General features: G+C 46.0%; 1 protein-coding gene across 3 annotated transcripts in view; it reads right to left on the bottom strand.

Moving 5' to 3' along the window:
• The window catches only part of PTDSS1 (phosphatidylserine synthase 1), a 64,306-nt gene continuing 40,123 nt past the window's right edge, over positions 1-24,183 (bottom strand). Inside the window, exons 8-13 of one of the 3 annotated variants that reach the window (XM_042972704.1) lie at positions 23,985-24,097; positions 21,085-21,150; positions 13,116-13,215; positions 4,152-4,220; positions 3,355-3,415; positions 1-1,105 (exon numbers count right to left, since the gene is read on the bottom strand). In XM_042972704.1, the coding sequence (XP_042828638.1) occupies positions 996-1,105; positions 3,355-3,415; positions 4,152-4,220; positions 13,116-13,215; positions 21,085-21,150; positions 23,985-24,097 (519 nt within the window). In that variant the 3' untranslated portion in view covers positions 1-995. Of the gene's footprint in view, positions 1,106-3,345; positions 3,416-4,151; positions 4,221-8,606; positions 8,710-13,115; positions 13,216-21,084; positions 21,151-23,984; positions 24,098-24,183 lie in introns of those variants that run through there. The other 2 variants (XM_007073289.3, XM_042972705.1) reach the window with 2 other exon arrangements.

Below are 24,183 nucleotides of genomic sequence, written 5' to 3'. Positions count from 1 at the left end.
TTTGATGGGCTTTAACGTGTATTATTTTATTTAAAACAGGGATCCATCAGAAGTGGTGAACTACCAGGGTAAATGTTCTAGAACATGGCACACAGATGAAAGGTAATACTCACCAGCACCTCACATGGGACTAAAAGACAAGGTCAGCAATACACCATGGAAGGAAAACAAATAAAATGTAAAAGGCACCTGGCTGGGAGAGAAGCTGCGATGTGCACCGCCTCTCAAGCAGGCTCACTTCTGTGCACTGTGGATAACTCTGGACAAATGACATTCAGAACAAACAAAAAAGGTTCTGATCTGAAGCCCAGGATCCTATGTAGGTAGCCAGTCTTTCCTCAGACTGGTTTACACCACTGTGTGGTTTCAGGTCCTAAAAGGGGGATGAGTTTGCCAGACAGTAACACAAATGCTCTCCCCATTTTCTTCTTTAGGAGAGAGAAGAGCTTTCCCCCAACTCAATTTCAGCAGTGGCTTCTGAAGGCTTTTAAGCATCCTAACTTAACAACAAATAAGATACCAACAATAAAAGACAGAAGAGTGGCCTGAACTTAAACCAATCAGTCAAATGGGAAAGGCAGATTTATAAAAATAAAAACTGGTCACCAGTGTTAACGTACCGTTAATGCCCTGTCTGAATGAAGGTGTTTCAACTAACTGCAACCACAGTACACACAAGCGGTGCTGCTCCGGGCAGCTGTGAGTGAGAGGCCGCCCTTCCTGCAGATGCTCCGTACGGCTACCAGTGACCGCACGCCAAGTGCTGAAGTTGGAGGAGACCCCGAACTGGCGAAGGATCCCAGGCACTGACCTGCCTCGCGTGGCTGGGTCTGTGGGAAACAAGACTCACGCGCTCTCAAATAATGACCCCCAAGTCCCCTCTCCTCGTCCCAATGGCACCGCATGTTTGCCCTCCCGACAGGGAGGTCCAAGCCTTTCTGTCTCCCTCTCGGTTCTAGGCACTCTCTGGGACGTCTGCGATTAACCGGGCTCCTTCATTTCTTTCCAACTCCGTTGGTGACTTTTGACTTGGAATGTCGATTCCTTCTTCTGGAAGAGTGGCTTTCGTTGTTGCCCGGGTGCTTGGGTGGGCTGTCTTCAGAACCTGGCGAAAGGAATGAGAACACGCTGTCACCCTGAGCGTGGCGTTTGCGGGCTCGCTCCTCAGATGGGCAGCTCGTCCCGTTCAGGCCGCCCTCTTCTGATACATGTGCTCCACCTAGTGGCCTCATGGATACACGAAGGCAAGGCCCTGAAACCCCAGCCCGGAGCTAGTGCAGCAGCCGAGCCTGAGTATGCAAGGGGATGGCCCCACAGAGCTGGGGGCGTGGGGAGCAAGGGCATCCCGAAGAGTGTTTACACTCTCACTGTGTAAGGCGGATTATGCTCATGGGAATGGGGTCTAGAAGTGAGCGTAAAAATGAAACCAAAGAACAAGGAGGAACAATTAAACCACATGGGTGTCGGGTCTACCCTCACAACCAAAGGATGCATCCCTTAGGTTTCCACCCCTTGACCTGTTATACACCGGAGTTTCTACAACCCTAAATGAGAAAGAATTCCTGACTTTATGAAAGTAAACACATTACGACCTCTCTTATTTGATCCAGAGAACACCTTTAAAACCTAGGCCGCTTCTGCTCATGACGGCTCTGGAGCCTCCCACAGAAGATGGCACACACCATCAAGACTCTCACAGTTGGCAGTATTTGTCACACCATTATTTGTTTGCGACCTCAGAGAAAAACTTCTGTGTCAACCGGACGCTGAGCCACCAGCAGGCATCAGGCAAGGTGGAGGGTAGAAGTGGGGGAGCAGGGAGAGGGTGGGCCTTCCGGGTAACCGTGTGTAAGGAAGGCCTGGGAGGTGAGCAAAACTTCCTGGCATTGGACTGGCTGTGCCCAAAGACTAAGCGTGTGGCCAACCTCTGGCCCAGCAGTCAAGCCAGAGAGTTCTCTGCTCCAGGGCTCAGATCCAGCCCCAGAGGAAATCTCCACCCAAGACGGCCATTAAAAAAACAAACAAACAAACAAACAAACAGAGAAAAAACTTCTCAGAATTTGGTCTTCATTGCAAAGGCCATTTGGCTTTGTCCAAGAGATTCTTTTACTGCTCTGAAGATTCTCTTTTTTAGTTTACTCTTTGTCTACTTTTCATTTATATCTCTACCACTGCTTGCTTCGTGCAGTCTTTTCAATGGAGAAGGGCCTGCAAGTGCCAAGAACGGATCTGTGAGGGGATGGTTCTGAAGGGCGGAACCCCAGGGAACCCCTCCGTCCACTTCTAGCAGTGTTCCAACATAGGGCGCCTATCGACTCCTTGATTCAGGAGTCTCAAAAAGGGTGACTGGCAACTCAGCAGAGAGCATGCTGGCATTTTCCCCAGAAAGAGCTCGAAAAAGCTCGACCCCAAAAGAACTCAGGAAAGCAACCGCAACAGTAGTGCTTTCCTCTCCCTGGGCCCACGGTTTCTCCGGGCAATTCTGTGAGCTAAATTTCACCATCTCCAGTGTTCATAACTCTCTCCCCTCAGGCAGCCTTCCAATGGGCTCACGAGCATTGCCCAGAGATTACTGGCCAGTGGAGCCTCCTTGGTATCATTCCACAAGCCTTAATTCTTTAAAATACCCAGGTAGCCCCAAATCTTTCCAAAAGGCTCCTTGGAGAGGCCAACGGGAGATCCCCGGCTATACTACCAGAATTTTATTCCGGCCTGCCTCCTGAATAAATATGATGAAATCAACCCACCTCTTCTGAAAGCTCCTCCTCCCAGTGCACAATTCTTCCTAACCCTTTTCACTCAGGATGAAAGCCAAGAGGAAGAACATTCCCAATAGGGTGCTTGGGACGGTACGGGCCTCGCCTCGTTATGTTTTCCTGTGTCAGAAGAGGCAGAACCACATGGTGCCTCTTCTTTAGAAGCAAGTTTCTTGGGCAGATCCTGACAGCACTTTGCAGTTTTCATTAATAAGTAACAGACGACATGGGATAAGTAGACATGAGACCCTTCAGGGCATACACTTATCACCATTCCGAGGATACATCTTGATTCCAAATCTGCTCACTGGGCCTTGGGAGGAAGAAAACCCAGGAAAGTTGTTTGTTTAGTGTTTGTTTGTTTTTGAGTGAGTGAGAGAGAGAGAGAGAGAGAGAAAAGAGAGAGCGGGGGAGGAGCAGAGAGACTAAAGCAGGCTCCAGGCTCTGAGCTGTCAGCACAGAGCCCGATGTGGGGCTCGAATCCATGAACCGCAAGTATATGACCTGAGCCGAAGTCAGACACTCAACTGACTGAGCCACCCAGGCGCCCAAGAACCCAGTCAAGTTTTAAGCAGTGAGGAAGAAATACCTTTTGTACCTTTCCCATGAGACCAGGAGATATCTGGACTGTAGGTGCCATCTTCACACTCGGAGTACGTCTAGAGAGAGAAGCAGACTTAGTGATGGAGTTTCAAGGACTCCCTGGGGCTGCAGGACAAGCGAGGGAGGTCACTCCGCCCCTATACCACCGGCAAGTGACAGAACCTCCCCATTCGTAGGTTCCTTGGCTATAAAGCCATGACTGTCTTCCAGGTGGTACAGAATCAATTGTCTAGAAAGAACCTTTAGTTCCTCAGACTTAATACGAATTAAGTATGAATCGAGTATGAAAGCTATTATTTTACTTAAAAAGATATTATACTTTGCAAGACTGCTGTAGCATTTTAAGCTCACTCACATCCATTTTCTGCTTTAATCCTTGTGTCCACTACACGGTGGGCAGGGCGGGCCATTTACAATGGGGGAGAGCCCCAGGCTGGGTCACAAAGAGGCCTACGCAAAGTACAAGAGCCGGGAATAAAACCCAGCCTTTCAAAACCCAGTCCGGGGCTCTCCCCGCAATATTATTTTTAAGCAGACGCATAATTAGGTTTTAAGCCCCTTTATAAAAGGGAGGATAAAAACACTGACCTACTGAACAGGGCGCTCACAAGCAAGGACAGCAACCGATAGGGAACGGGTCCTGAACCGGTTACGTTTCTACAGCAGCAGGACTGAACCTGCGTGCTCACACAGTTGGCTACACCACATTCTCACAGGAATGTGCTTCCCTGCTAAAGCTCCAAGCAGGATGTGATTATTTTAGAGAGACCATCTCTGCCCTTCCTTCCATACCTTTTCTCGGTGACCATAGTGCTCTGCGTACCAAACCATGCCGTACAGACACAGGAAGGTGGTGAAGGCCTGGCAGAGAAAACCAAGCATATTTCATAAAACAATGTTGCACCAAAAAAAAAAAAAAAAAGAAATCCCATTTCCCAGACTTTCAGGGTCTCAACAGTAATGCACAGAGGACGGCTTGATGTGGTTCTACTGTCTCTCTGAGGACACTGGTTACAAAATGGCAGAGCTAGTAGGGCTGGGGAGAGCGTCCCCCCACAGCTTTTGACAAGAGTGATGACCAGACCGTAGTTACTACTTACGACGCTAATAATCAGAACGCAAGATCATTTTTAGATGTAGGATAAGGTGGGATGTATTTTCTGCACAGTTTTGCAGGTCTTCCTAGAGAGGATACATAGGATTGTATATGCTTTATTTCTGGTTCTCACGGCCCATCCTCTGCCCCCATCACTGGAAAGTTACAAGGACTCTCAGTTTGTGAGCTTCTGTGGGGAAGACGAGTTCTGAATGAAAAAGGAGCTTCATTCAGTCTGGGAGCACAGTGGCGCTGGAGGGCATTTAGGACCGAGGCCCACTGTGTCTGAGTGGGTGGCTCTGCACTGCTCTCTCACTGCTGTTTTGTCTCTGTGGCCCCACCCCAACCCCAGTTCTGGTTGCTTTTGTTTTTCTTCTGTAAGTACATAGGAAGTCAGAGAAAACAAAACCGCTCTGTAAACCCCTGAGTGAAATGAGAGGGGCATGGCCTGTGGGTACCCAGAGGCAGGGATAACCTCTACTTCCCCGAGACTCCCCACCCACCTTGCACCACACCCTAAATTATACTCCAATTTAAGCAAAGAATAGCATCTACAAGAGTCCGAAGTTTTAACGTGTGCCAAAACACTGAAAATCCGGGAGAAGTTTCTGGGTGCCTTGCCAGAGCACTAAACGAGAGAGGGAGGGTGTGCCTCAGCATTGTTAAGGACAGATGAACCTCCGCCAGGCCCTCCGGCCAGGCCTGACTTTCCCAACCATAAATGAATCACCAAAACAAAACGACTGTCTGTCCCTCCTGTCTTTAGAATTCCTTGCCTTAGGAACTCACTGACACCAAAGCACTCTCCCTATCTGGTCTCTGGTTCTTCTCCTGCATTTCCTGTTGAGGCTGTCACCTTGAACCAACTATGTGAACAGTCGTGAAATCATGGTAGAACCTTCTCTTCTGGAATAATTTTAATTCTCTCCGAGAATCTTAACTTTTTAATTTTTAAAAGTTTGTATTAATTTTGAGAGAGAGAGAGAGAGACAGAGAGAGAGAGAGAGAGAGAGAGAGAGAGACAGAATATCCCAAGCAGGTTCCATGCTCAGCACAGAACCTGATGTGGGGCTCAATCCACAACCATGAGATCATGACCTGAGCCAAAATCAAGAGTCAGATACTTAACTGACTGAGCCACTCAGGTACCCCAAAACTAATTCCAGATCCAAAAGATATCATTCATTTCAACTCCTCTCATTTCACAGAAGGGGAATGATTGTTTGGAGAGGTGTCTATTCAAAGGCACACATTTAGTATGTGGCAAAACTGGAGCCTGAACACAGGTCTCTTGATTTTCCTGGATCCAAGTTTTAGGGATGGCTGTAGAGATAAACAAATACTGGTTTTATGTCTACACATCTTTATATCTCTTTCCATCCATCCATCCATCCATCCATCCACTCACCCACCTCCGGAGAAAGAAAAGCATGCCGGGAATAGCCAGGACCAGCAGCATCCCTGTGCACAGCCCCCAGATGCAAGGGTGGAGCCAAGACTGCAGGCAAGGCAGGGCTGTGAACTCTCATCACTGCAGCGTGCAGTCTAGCTCTGGCCCCGTTCCTGTCAGTCAACATTTGTTAAGCGTCTGTTGGGTGTGCAGTGTCATCTTAAGTGCAGAAAGACAGGAGTATGAGTGCTCTGGCGGGCCTTCTCCTTCTAGGTCAGTGAAGTGGGAATGCCGGCATGGTGGAGACAGAACATGAAATATAAGGCCCACTGCTTCATTTTATTTTAAATCCATATGCAAGTGGACATACATATGCAGATGAGGGATTTAAAGAAAAGGAAGCTCATATCCTCCCCCATCAAAAAATTAGGCAGCGGTAAAGCATAAGAGGCTCTTAAAAACTGAGACCAAACTGAGGGTTGATGGGGGGTGGGAGGGAGGGGGGGGTGGGAGGGAGGGGGAGGGTGGGTGATGGGTATTGAGGAGGGCACCTTTTGGGATGAGCACTGGGTGTTGTATGGAAACCAATTTGACAATAGATTTCATATATTGAAAAAAAAAATTAGGCAGCAGAGCGCCTGGGTGGCTCAGTCGGTTGAGTGTCTGACTTTGGCTCAGGTCATGATCTCACAGTTCATGGGTCCGAGCCCCACATCAAACTCTGTGCCGACAGCTCAGAGCCTGGAGCCTGCTTCGGATTCTGTGCTTCCCTCGCTCTCTGCCCCTCCCCTGCTTGTGCTCTCTCTCTCAAAAGGAAATAAACACTTAAAAAATTTTTTTCTTAATTAGGCAATGAATGAATACATTAAGATTATAAAGTGAAAGTAACTTCTACCCTTTAACATATTGTAGTACTTGCTCAGATTTCTAACATACACCACCATTAAATGTACCATCTTCATGGCATGGAAAGAGTGGGGAAGACTAGAGCATTTGCAGTGTGTAAGCTTATGTATGTGTTTGCTCCTTTACGAAGGGCAAAACAGACTGTCCTAGGTTTGAGGGAGTGGAGTGTGGGAGGCAGGTCCCATGTCCCCAGACCAGTCATTGCGACCAGTCATCGCGGTGCAATGGAGGTGGGGAGGCTGGCAGGCAGCTGCTACTCCACAGGATGAAGGGGCGGTGAGAGCAGGGCTGCCCGTCATTGCGGATTCTGCCCACTGGAGGGCAGGAGTGCGGAGCTCTGCTTTCTCTAGCCCTGTCCCTGCAAGGACAGAATGGGCTTTGCAGCTTGCAGGCAGGCAAACACTGGCAGGTCAGGAGCGACAGGTGCTTATCATCACAATCGCCACACAAAGGGGCCGCTGTGGTTGCCAAATTTACCACTTCACCTGGGTACTTAGAGGCCCAGGTCACACTTGTCCCAGGAGACAAAAGCTTGTAATTTATGGGTTCGCAAGCACACCTGTGAAAACCTAGGCACGCATCCACTTAAAATGTCAGGGCCTGGATTTAAAACAGCAATTGCACAGATTTTGTTTAAAGAAAGAGAAGGAAAAAAAAGAGAAAGAAGAAAAATATGTGGGATGAGAGCCAAGGCAGCACACGACAGCGTCATGTGTGGTGGCAATGAGGGCGGAAGATCTCCCCTGGCTTCCAGTCAGAGTAATGAGCATGCAAATTGCCGATGACTGATCACACAACCGCTGAGGAGAAACTTAACTAACCGGCATGCGGGAATCTCTGCTTCTGCATTAATCTCGAGGCCTGGAGATATTCTCTTACCAAGCAAGGGAAATAATTAGGGGCTTTGTTTCTCTGAGGAGTAAGGGAGGCATGGTCAAACCTAACTCTCCTACTGAATAATGTTCACCTCACTCCAATCTTGATGTTTAGTAAAGGCCATGAATATGGGCAGTGGAGACATCTAATTATCCCGGCCAATGGTCTCCTTTTGGGCCAGGTCCCCCTCCATGGCACTGATAATGCTCATTAGGGGATTCTGCTTCTTCAAAGGCCTGCTCTCCTGGGTCTGTTTCTCAGGCCTGGCCTCTTAAGTGTGGCTGACCATCCTCAGCCAGCTTCTCCTGCCCACGAGGTGTTCCCCTACCCGAATCCAGCGGCTCCCACCATGCCCTGTGCACCAGTGGCCCTCAACTCTTTCACCTCTATTGCTGACCAAGTCTTTCCAGTGTTACTGGACAGACTGGCATTTCCCACGATACGGGATACCTTCAGCTATTAGTTCTAAGGGTCCCTCAAATCCCAGCGCTCTAACCCAATTCATCTCCTTTCACTCAACGGGCCTCTGTGATATCCCCCAATCTGTTACTACCACCAACACTGCCACCCAGTGGCACAAACTAGAAACCGTGGAGTCACTCACACTATCACAAGGGGTTGGCGTCCTGTTGAGCTGACCCTCTTGAACAGCTCTCAAATCCAGCCCTCTCTCTGCATCTTCCACGCCACCACCCTTGGGTAAGCCTCAGTTATTTCTTTCTGGGATCCTCAACCCCCTCAGACAGCACCTCTCCTCCCTCGGGACTCTCCCACCCATGCAGCCTTCCTCTGCGAACAGGTGTCTTCCCACTGAATTATTGTCTCTGGATCTCCAACTACAGACACATAGGGTCTTTCCTGAGCAGATGTCCCATGTCCCCTCCCCCCCTCACTCTCCTCACTCTCGTTCCCCAAACAGCTTGCTGTCTTCCTGAGAAGCTGGGCATGGGCACAGCTGCATGTTTTCATACATGCCTGTCTCTCAGCCTGCCTGTACGTCTGTCTCCTGGTCTCTGCCTCTTGAACTCATTCCTTAATTCTCCATGCATTTGCCGAGTGAGTCCTATGCATCAGGGAACGCACTAGAATCAGTGGGGACAAAAAGACAACAAAAACTTAGTCTTTGTGAGCAAGAAGTACAATGCTGGGGAGACAGATGTAAACACTGCAAGTTACATTACACTGAGGTTAGAACTCAATGAAATATGTACCAAGTGTGACTGGTCCCCCAAGGGGAGTTATCCAGGCCGCTTGGCAGATCAGGGTGCACTGCATGGAGGGTGTGAATTTAGTTTGATCTTGGCATAAGAGTCACTAGGTAGAAAAAGAAGGGAAAAGCACTCAGCCCAGGCAAAGAAGATGCCCTGGGTGAGGACAAGAGAAGTCTGGAAGGATGATTTGTTGAGGTGGCTACGTCCAGTTTGGGGTGGCCCAAGAAGAAAGTACAAGAGGGCGGGTATGATGAATGCTCCAGATAATGACCGTCCTAAACACACAAGCAACATATTTCAGCTGGCAGGACGTGTGGTAGGGATCCTTCTTCCTTCTTGATGTTTCTTTCTACACAGAGTTTTGCTGGTATAATACCCCTGCTCCTTTCCACCCCAGGGACAACGAGTTCTCTCTTAACCAACTGACGAATCTGAGATAAGGAAGCTGGACATTTCCTGTCTTCCTTGGGTGCAAGGCCACTTACACAACACAGGGTGGCCTGCTTCCTGGGGTGGGAGAGTGTCTCATTCGAGGGTTCACTGTTCACAAACCCCTTGTTGCCATGCATCTAAAGCTGAGATTGAAAAATGTGTATCCTCAGTGATAAAGATGCTATTCTGATCTCTACATCCTTCTTTCACCCTATCTTTTAACTATTCTGAACTGAAAAGTGTTGTATTATTGACTCCTCTACACCCCCGACGGCAGGGAATGGTTCTGAGCAGGGAAAGAGATTCAGATATGAGTTCTAGAAGACAGCCTGGCAGCAGCGTAGAGAGTGGGTCTGAAGGGCAGAATGGGGAGGAACACGTATGTCCAGACAGTGGGAACGGAGAGGAGGGGACAGAGATGGGCTCCATAGTTGGTTGGGATGGACAGAACCTGGCGACCTGCTGATTTCAAGAGTGACAGGGGAGAGGAAGCAGCCTGTAAGGTTTTCAGCTGGGAGAGCATCCGTGGCAACCCTTCAAAATCCTGCTCACATGTTACATCCAGGGAGCCCTCAGCAGCTCCCCAGCTCATCTGGTGCTCTCTAGTGCCCGTTTAGCACTACGTTCACACCCTTCACAATGGTTATCACACATGAACATGATGAGATTGCGTGGACAATTCCCGTCTGGACTTGGACAGCCTTGGAAGGGGACACCTTTTGCAGGGGGGTGGGTGGGGGAACACAAACTCTTGTCAGACTATTTGGATGTAGGCCCTGGCTCTGCCACCTACTACCTGTGTGACCTTGAAGCCAGTTAGTGAACCTCTCTTTGCCTTTATTTCATCTATAAAAGAGGGCTAATAAAGTATCTGCCCTCAAAGCAACAATCAAACATGTAATTCATGAGAACTGCTTAGAAGAGAGCCTGGCATGTAGTGACCATTAATAAATCTTATCTTGACCATCATCTATCTGCGTGGGTCCAGCATCAGGTGCAGTTTTGATGAACACTCAGTAAACGTTCTGTGAACAAATGACAGACTTACAGGGACCATGCCAGGGGAAGGAGAGACCAATAAGGAGACAAGAAGTGATTCGTGTCCTCAATGAAGTGACAATTACACAGGCACCAAGGCAAACCAAAAGTCACCAACATAAGGGAGCGTATGCTAAGTGTCAAATAAGTAAAATGGAGAAAAGTCTTGAGAACTGAGAGACTAAAGGAGCCCCTGCAGGGCAGGTGACCAGACAGGGCTTCTTGGACATGGCCTTGAGAAGACCCTTCTGGCCACGGACACCCTAGGGTGGGGTTGTATGAGGGTGTTGTGAGAACAGCTGCTGCCCATGTCCCAGGAGTCCCACCTGCCTCAGCCTCTCTGTGGTCCCCATGGCTCCGGAACCAGGAGAGGGCCACACCCACCTCTGCCTGCCCTCCATACTCGGTCACAATACTATTCATACACCTGAGGTGCATGTGCCAGAGAAAAGTGGGAGAGCACACAGTTAAAATCTCCGGGCACATGTAAACACACTCCCCAAACCAATTCTTACATCTAGTTTCACTGGGCTGGAAAAAAACCACTCGAACGTTAATTCTGGACTGTAGGTACAAAAGAAATCATTATTCCCTTTTGCTGTTCAAGACAAAATGGGACAGAACAGGCTCAAGGTTCTCTGGTGCAGTTAAGATTTCTAACAAGTAACCCTAAAAATAGATGCCGTGAAAGGCAATAAAAAACACCTTAAAAACACGAAGTCTTGCCAAAAAAAAAAGTAGACCTGAATCTGATTAAGCCTCTAGATTCAGCTACTAATTTGCAGAAAATACAAAGGACAAAGAAATCTGTTAAATTACAGTACACTACAAAATCAGTAAAATCCTGACTGTGGGAAAATCTATGGGACAAAGAGCTGGATCCTTCAACAAATAAATCATGAAGGAGAGAGAGCCAGAGACAGAGGGAAAACTATACATTGAGAGACTTAAAGGGCACGCCAACCAATTGCAACAAATGGATGTTGATTCAAATAGACTGTTCATAAATTACATAATTTTAAAAAATATTAAAAGTCTGAACACTGATTAGATATTTAATAGTATTATGAAATTATTCTCTTTCAGATGTGATAACGGTATGGTGGTTGCATTAAACAAGAAAGCATTCTTACCTTCTTTTAGAGATACATCCTGAAATATTAAAGGTGGATCTGTTCCAAAATAATTCAGCATGGGGATAGAGAGTAGGGAATACAAGGAAACAAGACTGTGCACAAGGTGAGCATTGTTGAAACTGGAGGATGGAGGGGCGCCTGGGTGGCTCAGTCAGTTTAGTGTCCGACTTCGGCTCAGGTCATGATCTCGCGGTTTGTGAGTTCAAGCCCCAAGTTGGGCTCTGTGCTGACAGCTCAGAGCCTGGAGCCTGCTTTGGATTCTGTGTCTCCCCCTATCTCTGCCCCTCCCCTGCTCATGCTCTGTCTCTCAATAATAAATAAACATTAAAAAAAAAAAAGAAACTGGAAGATAGATGGGTACATGAGGGGTCATCTACTCTACTTCCACATATGTTTGAAATTTTCTGTGATTACCAAAAAAACCCAAACTAATTTTCTGGACCAACCAAGTAAAAGTGAAGAATCTTAAGCTTAACATAAGACTTCTGTCCAAAATAATAAAAAAAAATTAAGAAGGGCAGACACAGAATGCTTAAGGTAGGTTAAGATCTTACTTAATTTTATTTTTTTTAAGATTATTTATTTTAGAGAGAGAAAGGGAGAGAGAGAGAGAGAGAGAGAGAGAGAGAAGCCCAAGCAGGTTCTGCACTGTCAGTGCAGAGCCTGACTCAGGGCTCTATCTCATGAACCGCGAGATCATGACCTGAGCTGAAAACATGAGTCAGACACCCAACCAACTGAGCCATGACTGAGCCCTACATCGGTGCAGAGCCTAATTGGGATTCTCTGTCTCCCTCTCTCTCTGCCCCTCCCCTGCTCGTTCTCTCTCTCTCTCTCAAAATAAATAAATAGACATGAAAAAAATAAAGAAAGATGGGGCTCCTGGGTGGCTCAGTCGGTTAAGTGTCTGACTTCAGCTCAGGTCATGATCTCGCAGTCCATGAGTTCGAGCCCCATGTCGGGTTCTGTGCTGACAGCTCAGAGCCTGGAGCCTGTTTCAGATTCTGTGTCTCCCTCTCTCTCTGACCTTCCCCCATTCATGCTCTGTCTCTCTCTGTCTCAAAAATAAACAAACGTTAAAAAAATTTTTTTTAATTAAAAAAAAAAAAAAAAAGAAAGAAAGATTACAGAAAAGTCCCAGGACAGTGGAGCCAGAGGCTCCCAAGGGCTCTTCCCTTCAGACAGGAAGGTCAGCTCATAGGGTTTGGCCCCTTAAGTCAGCCTGTGGGGCAGAAACTGCATGGTCTGATTACCTTCAAGAACATCTCTCAAGACCTATAAACCATAGTCCATCATTTTGTCCATAAACACTTGTACAGCAATATCTAACACTGTAACACCCTTGCTCCTTCATGGAGGCCTGCATGTAGGTGAATTCTCACAAGTGAAATTTATGCATGTATGGTGTACCTGCTGAGGGCATTTGACCAGAACTTACCAAGGTGACCCGCTTTGGATGCTGGGTGGTCCCATGTATTTAATCTTGACCTTCAGACTAGTGGCCAATTTTGGGTGATTACAAGCAGAAGGTCCAGTCTATGAATTTCTAAAAAAACTAGGTGCACAAGAATTTTTGCTGTTGTTGTTGGTTTTTTTAAAGAGACACCATGAGGAGTTTCACTAACACTTTTGGGTAAAAAAGTGCTCTTTTTAAAAAAAAAATAAACTTACCACACAAAGAAGCCAAAGCACAACATAGAGTATTTGGGTCTTAGAGAAGAGATCTTGTCCAAATTTTATGCACACGATAGCTTCCAGGAAACCAATGACCCTAGTGAGAACAAGAGGTTAAATATTAATTCGTCTTATCAGAGCATATACATCCTACATAAATATGCCTTATGCCATCATGACACACTGAGAGCGGGTTCCCCACAAAGTGACACTTGTTCTCTTCCATTGCAATTTCTTCAGAAATAACATATATATTTATATTTAGTACTTAGCTTATTTTACTGTTACTCACTTCTTCCCTCCTCCCAGAACAGAACCTCCACTCACACATTTTAATAGCTGCAAGCATCCAGATGAGTGCCTATCACGTTCGAGATGAACTGTCACCACCTCTGCTGGCACCCTCTCAAGTGACAGAGAACCTACTACCTTGGCAGGTGGGCTTATTCCGCCACTCAATCTCTCTAGCTGTGGGGAAGTTCTCCTTGTCTCAGGTTGGTATCTGCCTCCGCCTGCCCATGGGTCCTAACTCTGCCCTCCTGTCCTACAGGGTGAGTCTGAGCCTTCCAAGCCAAGTTTTTCAGTAATTTGAAGGCAGCAGTCACATTCCCTCCCAGACTTCCAAGCATTTCCAGGTTCAATATTCCCCATTCTGGATGACAATAAAGTAAGCCTTTATCCTCTAAAAATAAAAATGTTGAAAAACTACAACAACAACAACAACTTTGCTTTACTTTTTAATTAAAAGAGCAAAGAAAAACACCACTTTTATGTTCTGCACCTTCATTTATGAATATAAAAATCAAACCTTAAAATTAAAAACTCAGAAAACAACAGATGTTGGTGAGAATGTGGAGAAAGAGGAACACTTTTGCACTGCTGGTGGGAATGCAAACTGGCACAGCTACTCTGGAGAACAGTATGGAGGTTCCTCAAAAAATTAAAAACAGGGGCGCCTGGGTGGCTCCGTCAGTTAAGTGTCTGACTTCAGCTCAGGTCACGATCTCACGGTTTGTGAGTTTGAGCCCCGCGTAGGGCTCTGTGCTGACAGCTCAGAGCCTAGAGCCTGGAGCCTGCTTCGGATTCTGTGTCTCCCTCTCTCTCTGCCCCCCACCCCCACTCATGCTCTATCTCTCTCTGTCTCTCAATAATAAATAAATGTTAAAAAAAAATTTTTTTAATTAAAAACAGAGCTACCCTATGACCCAGAAATTGTACTACTAGGTATTTATCCAAAGGATACAAAAATGCTGGTTCAAAGAGGCATGTACACCCCAATGTTTACAGCAGCACTATCAACAATAGCCAAATTATGGAAAGAACCCAAATGTCCATGGATTGATGAATGGATAGATACGATATATATACACACAATGGAATACTACTTGGTAATCAAAAAGAATGAAATCTTGTCATTTGCAACAACATGGATGGAACTAGAATATATTATGCTAAGCAAAGTAAGTCAGTCAGAGAAAGACAAATATGATTTCACTCATATGTAGAATTTAAGAAACAAAACAGGTGAACATAGGATAAGGGGAGGAAAAATAAGATAAAAACAGAGAGGGAGGCAAACCATGAGAGACTCTTAAATACAGAGAACAAACTGAGGGCAAATTGCTGGAGGGTAGGTTGCGGGGTGGGCTAAAAGGGGGATGGACATTAAGGAGGTCACTTGTTGGGATGAGCACTGAGTGTTATATGTAAGTGATGAGTCACTAAATTCTACTCCTGAAACCATTATTACATTATATGTTAACTAACTTGGATTTAAATAAAATTTTAAAAAAGTTTAAAAAGATCAGGCCTTTACTAAGGTTCCAAGCTCATAGTTAAGAACGGATGAGGTGAGTATGAGCTGGCCACGTGATCCCAAAGATGACCCAAGAATATTGATTTCAGACAACTCCACTTCAGGGGTTCCTTACTCCAGATGGAATCTGGTCAATCAGGGTTGGTGTAGTCGCACAGATATTCTCTCAAAAGGCAAGAAGGGGCCCAGAAGGTCCTTGGTCCCCCTATCCATGGGAAGACCCAAAGATCACTCCCAGCATCAAATGTACAGATGACTCTAAACAACTGAACACCCCAAATCTGAACCAAAGCAGAAAATCTCCTTAATTTATCTTTCGAGAGTTTGGGACTCTTTTCCCCTAGCCCCAACCAAACAATGTTTAGGAGTGGCTGGCCTGAATCTTTAAAGACCATCCCCAACCCACGCACCGCCCCCCCCCCCACCCCCCCAACAAAGTACATGTGTGAGAAAGCATCATTCTAGCTGCAATACACGACAGGCTTTTAAGTGTAGGGCTGAGTGTCGCTAGAATCCTCAAGTCCGGGCTGTGAGCCCACACTAGATGGCAGCACAGAGCAAAGTGGTGCCTGTGGAGGAGACTCAGAATATTTAGTTTAACTTTTGGCTGGGACTTCTTGAAGAACAGCAAATGCTCAGCCCAGAAAGTCAGTGTGCTTATCTGCTCTTAAGCCAGACTGAAATGTCACAGAGTTTCCTGTGAGAATTTGGGGTATCCAACTTGATCAACTCACCTTTCAAAAACACAGTAACTAGGGCCATGATTCTCAAACTTTTATGATCTGAGATCCACAGCAAGAAACACATTTTTTGTGAGCTAGTAGACACACACACACACACACATACACACACACCTGAAACAAAAGTTTTGCAAAACAATCTGTTCCTTTACTTTGACATTTTTTTGTATTCTATTTCACGTTAAGAAAATGCTGGCAGGACCTACTCAACTGACTTCACAATGACCTGAAGTTAAAGACCACAGAGCATTTCAGTCAGCAACTTTAGGGTTAGGATTTGCTCATCTGTGCTGAGGAAATCTTACGTAAGCTGCTGTCCATGTGCGTGGACTTCTCAGTGAGAACGTGACCACTGAGCAAAGCAAGGTGGGGGGAAGTGAGGGGAAGGGGCATAGTTGAGTCACAGGGCAACGCAGGTCATGAGGGCCATACTAGGGCTTGGCTTTTAGTCTGAGGGAGGGTTTTGAGCAAAAGGTTTTTTCACATGATTCAATTTACATTTTAATTTACTCATTCTGGCGGCAGGAACAGGGAGCCTTCTAATCTAGGGAGGGGACCCAGGGAGTAGCTGCAGAGTTGTGAGAAACGGTGGGAACTGGGATACATTAAACCCAGCAATCACATGGACCCTTTCGCCACCAGTCATTGCCCCTCCACCGTTATCCCTGGCCCCTGGAGGGAATCCCAATAAATAAAGTCCTTAAGGAAGGCTAACATCGCTTTTGTGTAAGACCCAATGGCTGCCCCTTTAGGGCTGAGTCCAAAGGCTCAGGAGCACTGGGAGCCCATATTATTGAGCCTGTCACCTGCGAAAGCACAACCTCCTCACCAAGGGGGTGGGGAGTGCAAATTTAAATCTAGTTCAGATCTTTACCAGACTGAACTAGGTGGCCAAACTGTGGTTTGGTGGAATTCAGTCGGGGCTGCTACTTCCTTAGATGCCTCCGCCCATCCTTATCTTTAATTAGCAAGGTTACAAGGCAGACAAGCACGCTGGGGCAGCCTGAGGCACTCCTGCCTGGGGACGAGGCTGGTCAGCTGACTGGGACCTTCTCAGCTTCCCAGCCCTGCAGAGCCTGCTCTTTCCAGACATGGTAGAAATAAAGATGACAGGAATGTGGGGTCCAGGGTAAGGAGCTCTTCAGTGAATGGGATAAAAATGTAAGCAGAGTCACTGCAGAAACTTGGGGCACAAAAGCACTAGGCTCCGCATGTATAAACTGAGTGCCTGAGCCAACCCTGACAAGTGGAAAAAGTTTTCAGTTCGCCAACAAGACCTGCTTTTGGATTCTGAGGATGCCACGGCCTCCGTGCACCTCGCATATACTGCATATACTGCCCCATGGCTGTGTCAGAATACACTGCTGGGATGGCTCAGGGGGTGGGTGAGCCGCTCTGTCTGGCCAGCCAGGAGCTGACCCTCCAGCAGTGGAAACGAGAGTGCAAATCTGTCACACACCTACCGCACAGTCACACAGGCAGGAGTCAGGCTCCGGTTCAGATTAGGGGGAGTAGACGCACCTTTGTAGAGACAGTCATAGATGGGCTAGGCTTTACCAGCTAGAAAAAAAAAAGGTTCAACCGTGTTCCATGGAACTTTCTGACTTCCCAAGAACCCCAGAGGCAGGGTGGGGTGCATGGGGACAGGGGCAAAAGGGTCCTCACCTTGACAGTTCTGCTCAACTGTTTCTTTTTTTTAAAGTTTATTTATTTATTTTGAGGGGAGGGAGGGGACAGAGAGTGAGAACGTGAGCGAGGGAGGGGGAGAGAGAGAGGGGTGGAGAGAGAATCCCAAGCAGGCTCTGCACCATCAGTGCAGAGAGCCTGAGGTGGGACTCAAACCCACAAACCATGAGATCACGACCTGAGCCGAAATCAACAGTCAGACACTCAACTGACTAAGCCACCCAGGCTTAGTCAATTGTTTTGCTCTCTGTTAGGATTTGGGGCAAGATGTCATTTGGGGAAAGGGATTCAACTGCTAAAAAAAACTTCTGTGCCTACCACCGAGGTTTGGGGCTAAGACTGGAGGGGTTTTTGAGGAAGGAAGCATGGGTGGCGGGATAAAGGAAGGACGGACGATCGATCGTGAGGAGGACAGGATGAAGGGGAAGACACAGGAAAAGGGAAACTAGAATGCTACCCCAGCAGTGTGAGCACGGAGGGCACGACACAGAGGTGGGCAGATGGGGAGAGAAGGTGAGGAGGGCAGGAGGCTGTGAACAAAGGTCAACAGCAGGAAGGTGAGGGCTGTGCTGGGAAAAGGTCAGAGTGGGATGACACCTCCCACAGAAGTCTGTTCCCCTCGCATGCACCCTCCTCCTGGAAGGACTCTATGCCTCACAGCTGTTGTCTATCCTTCCGGGGGTAGGGGAGCACAGGGGGAAAAGCCTGGAAGAACAAGTACCATTGCAAGAAACTGTGGAAACGAGTGACGTGGAATGGACAGCCCGCAGAGGAAACCGAGAAGGAACAGTTTCAAGATGGCAGATGCCGCGGGGAAGACAGGGGAGATGCGGGTGGAGGAAGGGCCTGCTGACTTGGGACTGACCTTGGCAAGAACAGTGTAGCAGAGCACCGGAGACGTGAGGCTTATCGTCAAAGGGGCACCAGTTGGGTTAGGACAACATGGAGAAAAGGACAGTTCTGAGAGTGAGGTGGACGTGGTCTTGGAGCCCCTGGGGAACAGTGGACTCTTACCCAACCCAGCCCCTGACGGCCCCACCCAAGTACTTCCAGGGGAAGGAAAAGTGATTACTCACTCCTGCTATGGCCAAAGCGTGGACACCTTCCTTCAGGGCCATGCGGTCAAAATCCTTTCTTTATAAATCAGGCTACTTCCCTCTTGTTCAGAAACAGTTATGATGAGGGCAGAGTGGGGAGAAAGACGAAGATAAATATGGTACAAAGTGCTCCCCTGGGGAATCTGTTCATATCGGTCTGGGCCTAACACCCCCACAGAGCTGGAGTAGTGTAATGGGACTTTCTAAAGACAGAAGAGGCCAGCTTTTACACACTACTGCTTTCTCCTTGGTGGGGTTCCCATCCCCTAGCTGGATGGGAGTCCCATCTCTCCGCTGGGCACGGCAGGTTTGAGTATAAAAAGCTTAAAAGCTCAGTTTTATGGTGCAACTGTGGGAGACTACATTGTAAGTCCGTATTTAGTTACACTGCGAGTAATTAATACAAACCCTTTCAGGGTATAACATTTACAGAAGAGAAAAGTGCTCTCTTCAGGAGAAAAAGATGGAATGGTGGGTCAGACACCTCAGGGGGTCCTGTTTGCCCTTTCCCTTCCCCCGCCCACCTCCGCAAAGGCAAAAATTTGACTGTGGCTATGTGGGGCGCTCCTATTCCCCCCCTCTCCACACCCTGCTAAATGAAGCCTGAAATTACTCTAAAACTAGTGAAAAGGAGCTATAAAACAGCTACTAGGAGATGGGAAAAAGACAAAATGAGGGCAACAGGGACGGGGCAGAAGAGGGGAGGTGGTGGCCTCCAAGGGGCAAACCTGCAGAGAGAAGACAGCTCGGGCCCCATGTTTCCCTGCCGCTGGCTGACGAGAGGCGGCTCTTGAGTGTGCTCACACCCCCAGGGGGATGGCTGTGTGAGGTTTATGGAGAGGAATGTTCTTTCCGGCATGGCCCGCTAGTTCTCAAGGTGCGTGTCCTGACACCACCATTCTGGGAGCTCGCGATTCTCGGAGAGCATACTCAATAAGCCAAAAGATGCCTCCTTCGCATTTTACTTTACTTGAGCCCTTTTCAACAACGTGTGACTTTCTGCAGCAGCATTTTGTGCCGCTCCAGCCCCGTTTATCTTTGCCATTTCTCCCACCGCTAGGGATTGTATTTTTCGGCTGCCCGATTAGAAACCAACTTTGCTGCCACACTGCCACTTTCTCTGATCAGCATCTCCTTTTCCTCAACAGGTAAAACAGAGACAAGTCATGTGGAGCATACGTGCACTCACAGCAGAATAAGGCTTTGGCAAGGACTTCTGAGTCTGAAGAGGAAACTAAGTGTGGAAAGAAGGCATAGGCAGTGGAGGAGGGCTCAGACGCTCTGTGGACGAGGTGCGAGAACAACGCTTCCTGTCCTCCTTGGATGGGGCAGTAAGGAGAGCCCGTCTACCTCCTTTTTGTGACTACAACAGTGCGGTCGCATGGCCTTTGCTCTGAATATCGGAAATCTGGTAAACGTGTAAATTCTCTCTCCTGCTAGATTACTAAACAATGGAAAGCCAACCCACGTTATCACCCCATAAGCTACTCTGGGTATGAAAATCAGCTTACATCACAGAATGTATGAGAAATAAGGACAATGCCCCTTTGTGTTTTAGGTGGGAGGGGGAAGCTTGCCTACATCTTTAACTTGAGCAAGCCCTCAGAATCTGAAATGAGAGCTGACACACACCCACACAGGAAAATGTTTAGAAAGAGTAACATAGAAAGGTTAAGGACAGTGATCCCTGATGGGCTAACTTCTTTGGATGATCTTTAGTTTCTTCTTTTGCCACTTTTTCTAATCTAAACATATGAATTACCTTCTCACTGGGAAAAAAAAAAAAAAGTTACTCTGCTTAAAAATCTGCTGAAAGTAGTAACTTCTTGCCTACTATGGGTATTCATTTTTATGTTGTCACACTCAATTTAGAACCTAAATTAGGTCTTGAGTCTAAGCTACCTCAGGGACTTAACTTCACACAGATGTGCTACACAACTACAGAACCTCGGCTGCTAAATGGAATGGTAAATTGTTGGCCGAATTTAAGCAAAAGAACCACTTACCTGAGACACTGAAGATGGCCTCACATTTAACACTGCAGGGTTAGACTAGTTAGCCTATGGTCTCTTTCAAATCATTTAAATAATAATACTTTAAGATAGCATTTGTATCTGTGACAAGACAATAAATTGTGACTGTGTGGCTGTATGTTAGTTCTCCTTGGAACAATAAAATTATACCTTGGTAGGCAGCAAGCAGCTGTTCTGAGCAGGCTTTTTGATGTAAAAGTAACATAAAGCATCACTAAGCCTATCATGAAATGATGTCCCAAACTTGTCATCAAATTTAGAGGGAATTCGAACAATCCGTTGTCTATCTAATTTATTTCATAAAATAAGGTCTCTGAGTTCCATGCAGCAAATATCTTTTGATTTCCTTTTTTTTTGTAAAAAAAAAAAAAAAAAAGTTTGTATGTCCTCTTTCTATAATTTGCCAATTAACTACAATATTCTAAACTTAAATCAGAAAAGAGAATGTTAAAAATGAAAAGACATAAAACAAAACAATAGCAAGCCTTCATTGGAAGATTGTACTGAAAGGCACTTAATACAGGGTCAAGAAATAACCAAGGAAATTTAGAGGCTTAAGTGGTTTTTAAGCCTCCACAATAATAGATTACTCACCCAAACACCCAGCACTGTGTTCCTACGCGTTTGCACTGTGTGTCAGTGAGGTAAGCATAGTACTGCCTGAAAGAACAAAGATGGAATTCAATGAAAGCTTCTGGAAGATCAATGGGTCAGCATAAAATTAAATCACTTTGACAGGATAAATATAAAAGATGTTCCGCCTTGTTCTACATACTCCAGCTAAGTGGTCTACTTCTAGTCAAGGGAATGAGAAGCCAGTGGCTGCTGGAACATTCCTATAAAAGGTGAAGAGTTCGGGCTGGGTTGGAGTGGAGAGAGCATGGCTTAAAGAGCTGAGTATTCACAAAGGCAGTTTTGATTCAGGGACAGAATGGGTGCTTCAGTCTCTCTGCAGGGAAGTGATTCCAGAGGGTCACCTACACTGTCATGAATTGTCTCCTCTGGCACTCTCCAGGACAAAGGTTGCCAATTGTAACCGGGCAGGGCAGACACACACTTTTGGCTCTCAGAAACTGGAATGGGATCCCGCATGCAGGTCACTGTTCACTCAATACCAATGACTTTGAATGTTACTGACGAGCTCAGAAAAATGAGGCAATGACATGGAGCTGAAAAGCTTAGAGCAGCACTGTCCTACGTAAATATAATACAAGCCACAAATGCAGTTTCAAATCTTCCGGCCGCCATGTTAAAGCAAAAAGAAACAAGATAATAGATGTTTTAGTAACATGTTATTTAACCCAGTGTATTGAAAACAACTATAATGAAGTATTTTACAAGGTTTCTGCACTAAGTTTTTGCACAAAATCCGGTGTGTATTTTACATGTACAACATTTCAACACAGACTGGCCACACTTCCTGTGCTCAGCCACCACATATGGTAGGGTAAGTGGCTGCTGTTAGGACAGTGCACGTTTAGACCCTCATGACCACCCCCAAAACCCAATTCGTCCCTTCAGAAGTAGCATCTGAAGCAGGAGCTCATCATCTTTTTGGAGGTCACAGACTTTTTTGAGGATTTAATGAAACCTGTAATAAGGGGCACGAACACACAAAATGTTGCATTAAGTTGCAGGGGGCTCATGGATATCTGAAGATCATCCACAAACTATCATCTCTTCACTCCAAAGGCCTGAGTGAAGAATTCTAGTCATGAAGAATTCAGGTCTACCTCTCACTTCACATTTTCATGGCCTAGTATGTTTCTACCACTTCAGCTTCTCTCCCCTCCAACTGTAGCCATCCCTTTACACTGTACTTGATATTATCAGAGTAAGACAAGGTTCAGTCAAACTTCTTCGCAAAGCAGGAGAGTCGAATCAAAAGGGAAGGAAATGGAGATGTGGTCCGTATGATTTATTTATCCGAAAGCCTGTAAGCTTTCTCTCCTTTTAGGGACTGCCATTTGCTACCTGGGGTGGCTGTGTTAGAACCCATTAGAACATTTCCATCTTCCCAAGTAGCTTGCCAAAGCATCTTCTTACATAGGAAATGCCTCAAGTTGGTATGAGAGCACAGAAAAGGGGCTGACTTTTAAACAAAAAAGAAATCATGTAGAAATCCACAGTGTTGGGCAGAAATTTTAAGGAGCTCTCAAAAACTTAAAACACTGGACATGTAGCCTCTGGTTTTTGTTTTGAAATGTTTAGCAATATTGAAATTTCATGATAAATCAGATGTGATTTGTGATTCTGTTTTATATATAAGCGATTTCTTTCCCCACTTACTGACTTTGTTGATCACTCCTAAATTAATGAAAAAGCTGCTGCTAATCTTTCTTGAAAATAACTGTGAGCCTCAAATTAAATTAAATTTTAAATGAGAAAGGGAGGCTCCAATCCACCAAGGGAAAATAGCATTTACGAGAAAACCACTTCAACAGACCATTGGTCTGTAACATGTCAAAATTCTGCCTGCCTACCAACTAGTGGGTCTCCTGTTTGGTCCTTAAAGAAAACAAGAGATGGAATTTTAGGTCTTAACTTCCCAGGACTCAGCTCTATCTTATTGGGTTTGTTCAATCCGGGATCTGCGCCACAGGAGGAGGGAGGCAAGGGGAGGAGATATATATAGATACAGATGGTTATCTATATCTATCTGTTTCCTCTTTGTAATAATTAATGAAGACAGAAGAGGTTTGACCAAGGAGAATACCGACTCTTCTTGGCAAGTGAGGCCCTCTGCTTGTGTGGTTTGCATGCACATTGAAACTGATGAATTAAGTTATTCTACAGCTACAGCTTCTGAAGCTAACTCTTGTAGCTGCTTAGTATCTATCTGTATCTTCCTAACTTTGCAGATACCTCTGGTGTTGTTAGTGAATCAATGGCGGTGCTTCACATGAATTGTCAAACCCCAATGCTGTTAGTTCTAGACAGGAGGAATGAAACAAATGACTGTTTGCCTCTGATGTGCACTGGAATCAGTCTGCATGAGCGACAGTCACCAAATCACACCTCACCTCTGGGGCCCTACCCAGGTCAGAAGCATAACAGCATGAATGTCTAAGCTTATCTCACTTGTCCTGGAAGATGACAGGAAGGATGCTGATAAAAGGAAAGTAACTGGCTCTAAAATAGCATCATTTATGACTTCAGATCCAACATTAAAACTTTTGTATTTTTCGATCACCTCATTAAAAACAAAAAAAAGTCAGCACCACTGCTACTCATTTTTTTTTTTAAAGGATGTTAAAGGGGGGGAAAAGAACAGCAGTGAAAGATTATTAAAAAGGTTTGAAGATAATGGTGTGTGTGGTGTTCTCACTTCATGGTACTGAGGTCTGAGAGCAAAACATTTTCTTCATATTCAGACGTATAATTCTTTAATATTTTCATGGAAAATCTAACATATGTGACTTTCCTTATGCTGAACAGGAGAATGCACAGCAAGTTAATGCGCTCAAATGACAGTCAGGCTTGTATAGAATTACCTCACTGTGGGAGCCGTGATGCCACCAATAAAGAGAATTCTACACCAACTTAATGGATGACTGGCTTGGAACACAAAGATATGTTTCAAGAAGAAGGTATTCAACTCAGTTAGCTGAAAAAGAAGGATGCATTAGTCAACCTGATACTGCATGCTAAGTCATAACAACATATTCCTTGTTATGGACATTCTAAAAAATA

The sequence above is a fragment of the Panthera tigris genome, chromosome F2, assembly GCF_018350195.1.
Source record: "Panthera tigris isolate Pti1 chromosome F2, P.tigris_Pti1_mat1.1, whole genome shotgun sequence".
Classification (NCBI taxonomy): Eukaryota; Metazoa; Chordata; class Mammalia; order Carnivora; family Felidae; genus Panthera; species Panthera tigris.
Note: the sequence above shows the minus strand (reverse complement) of the source record. Positions and strands in the feature narration are given on the sequence as shown.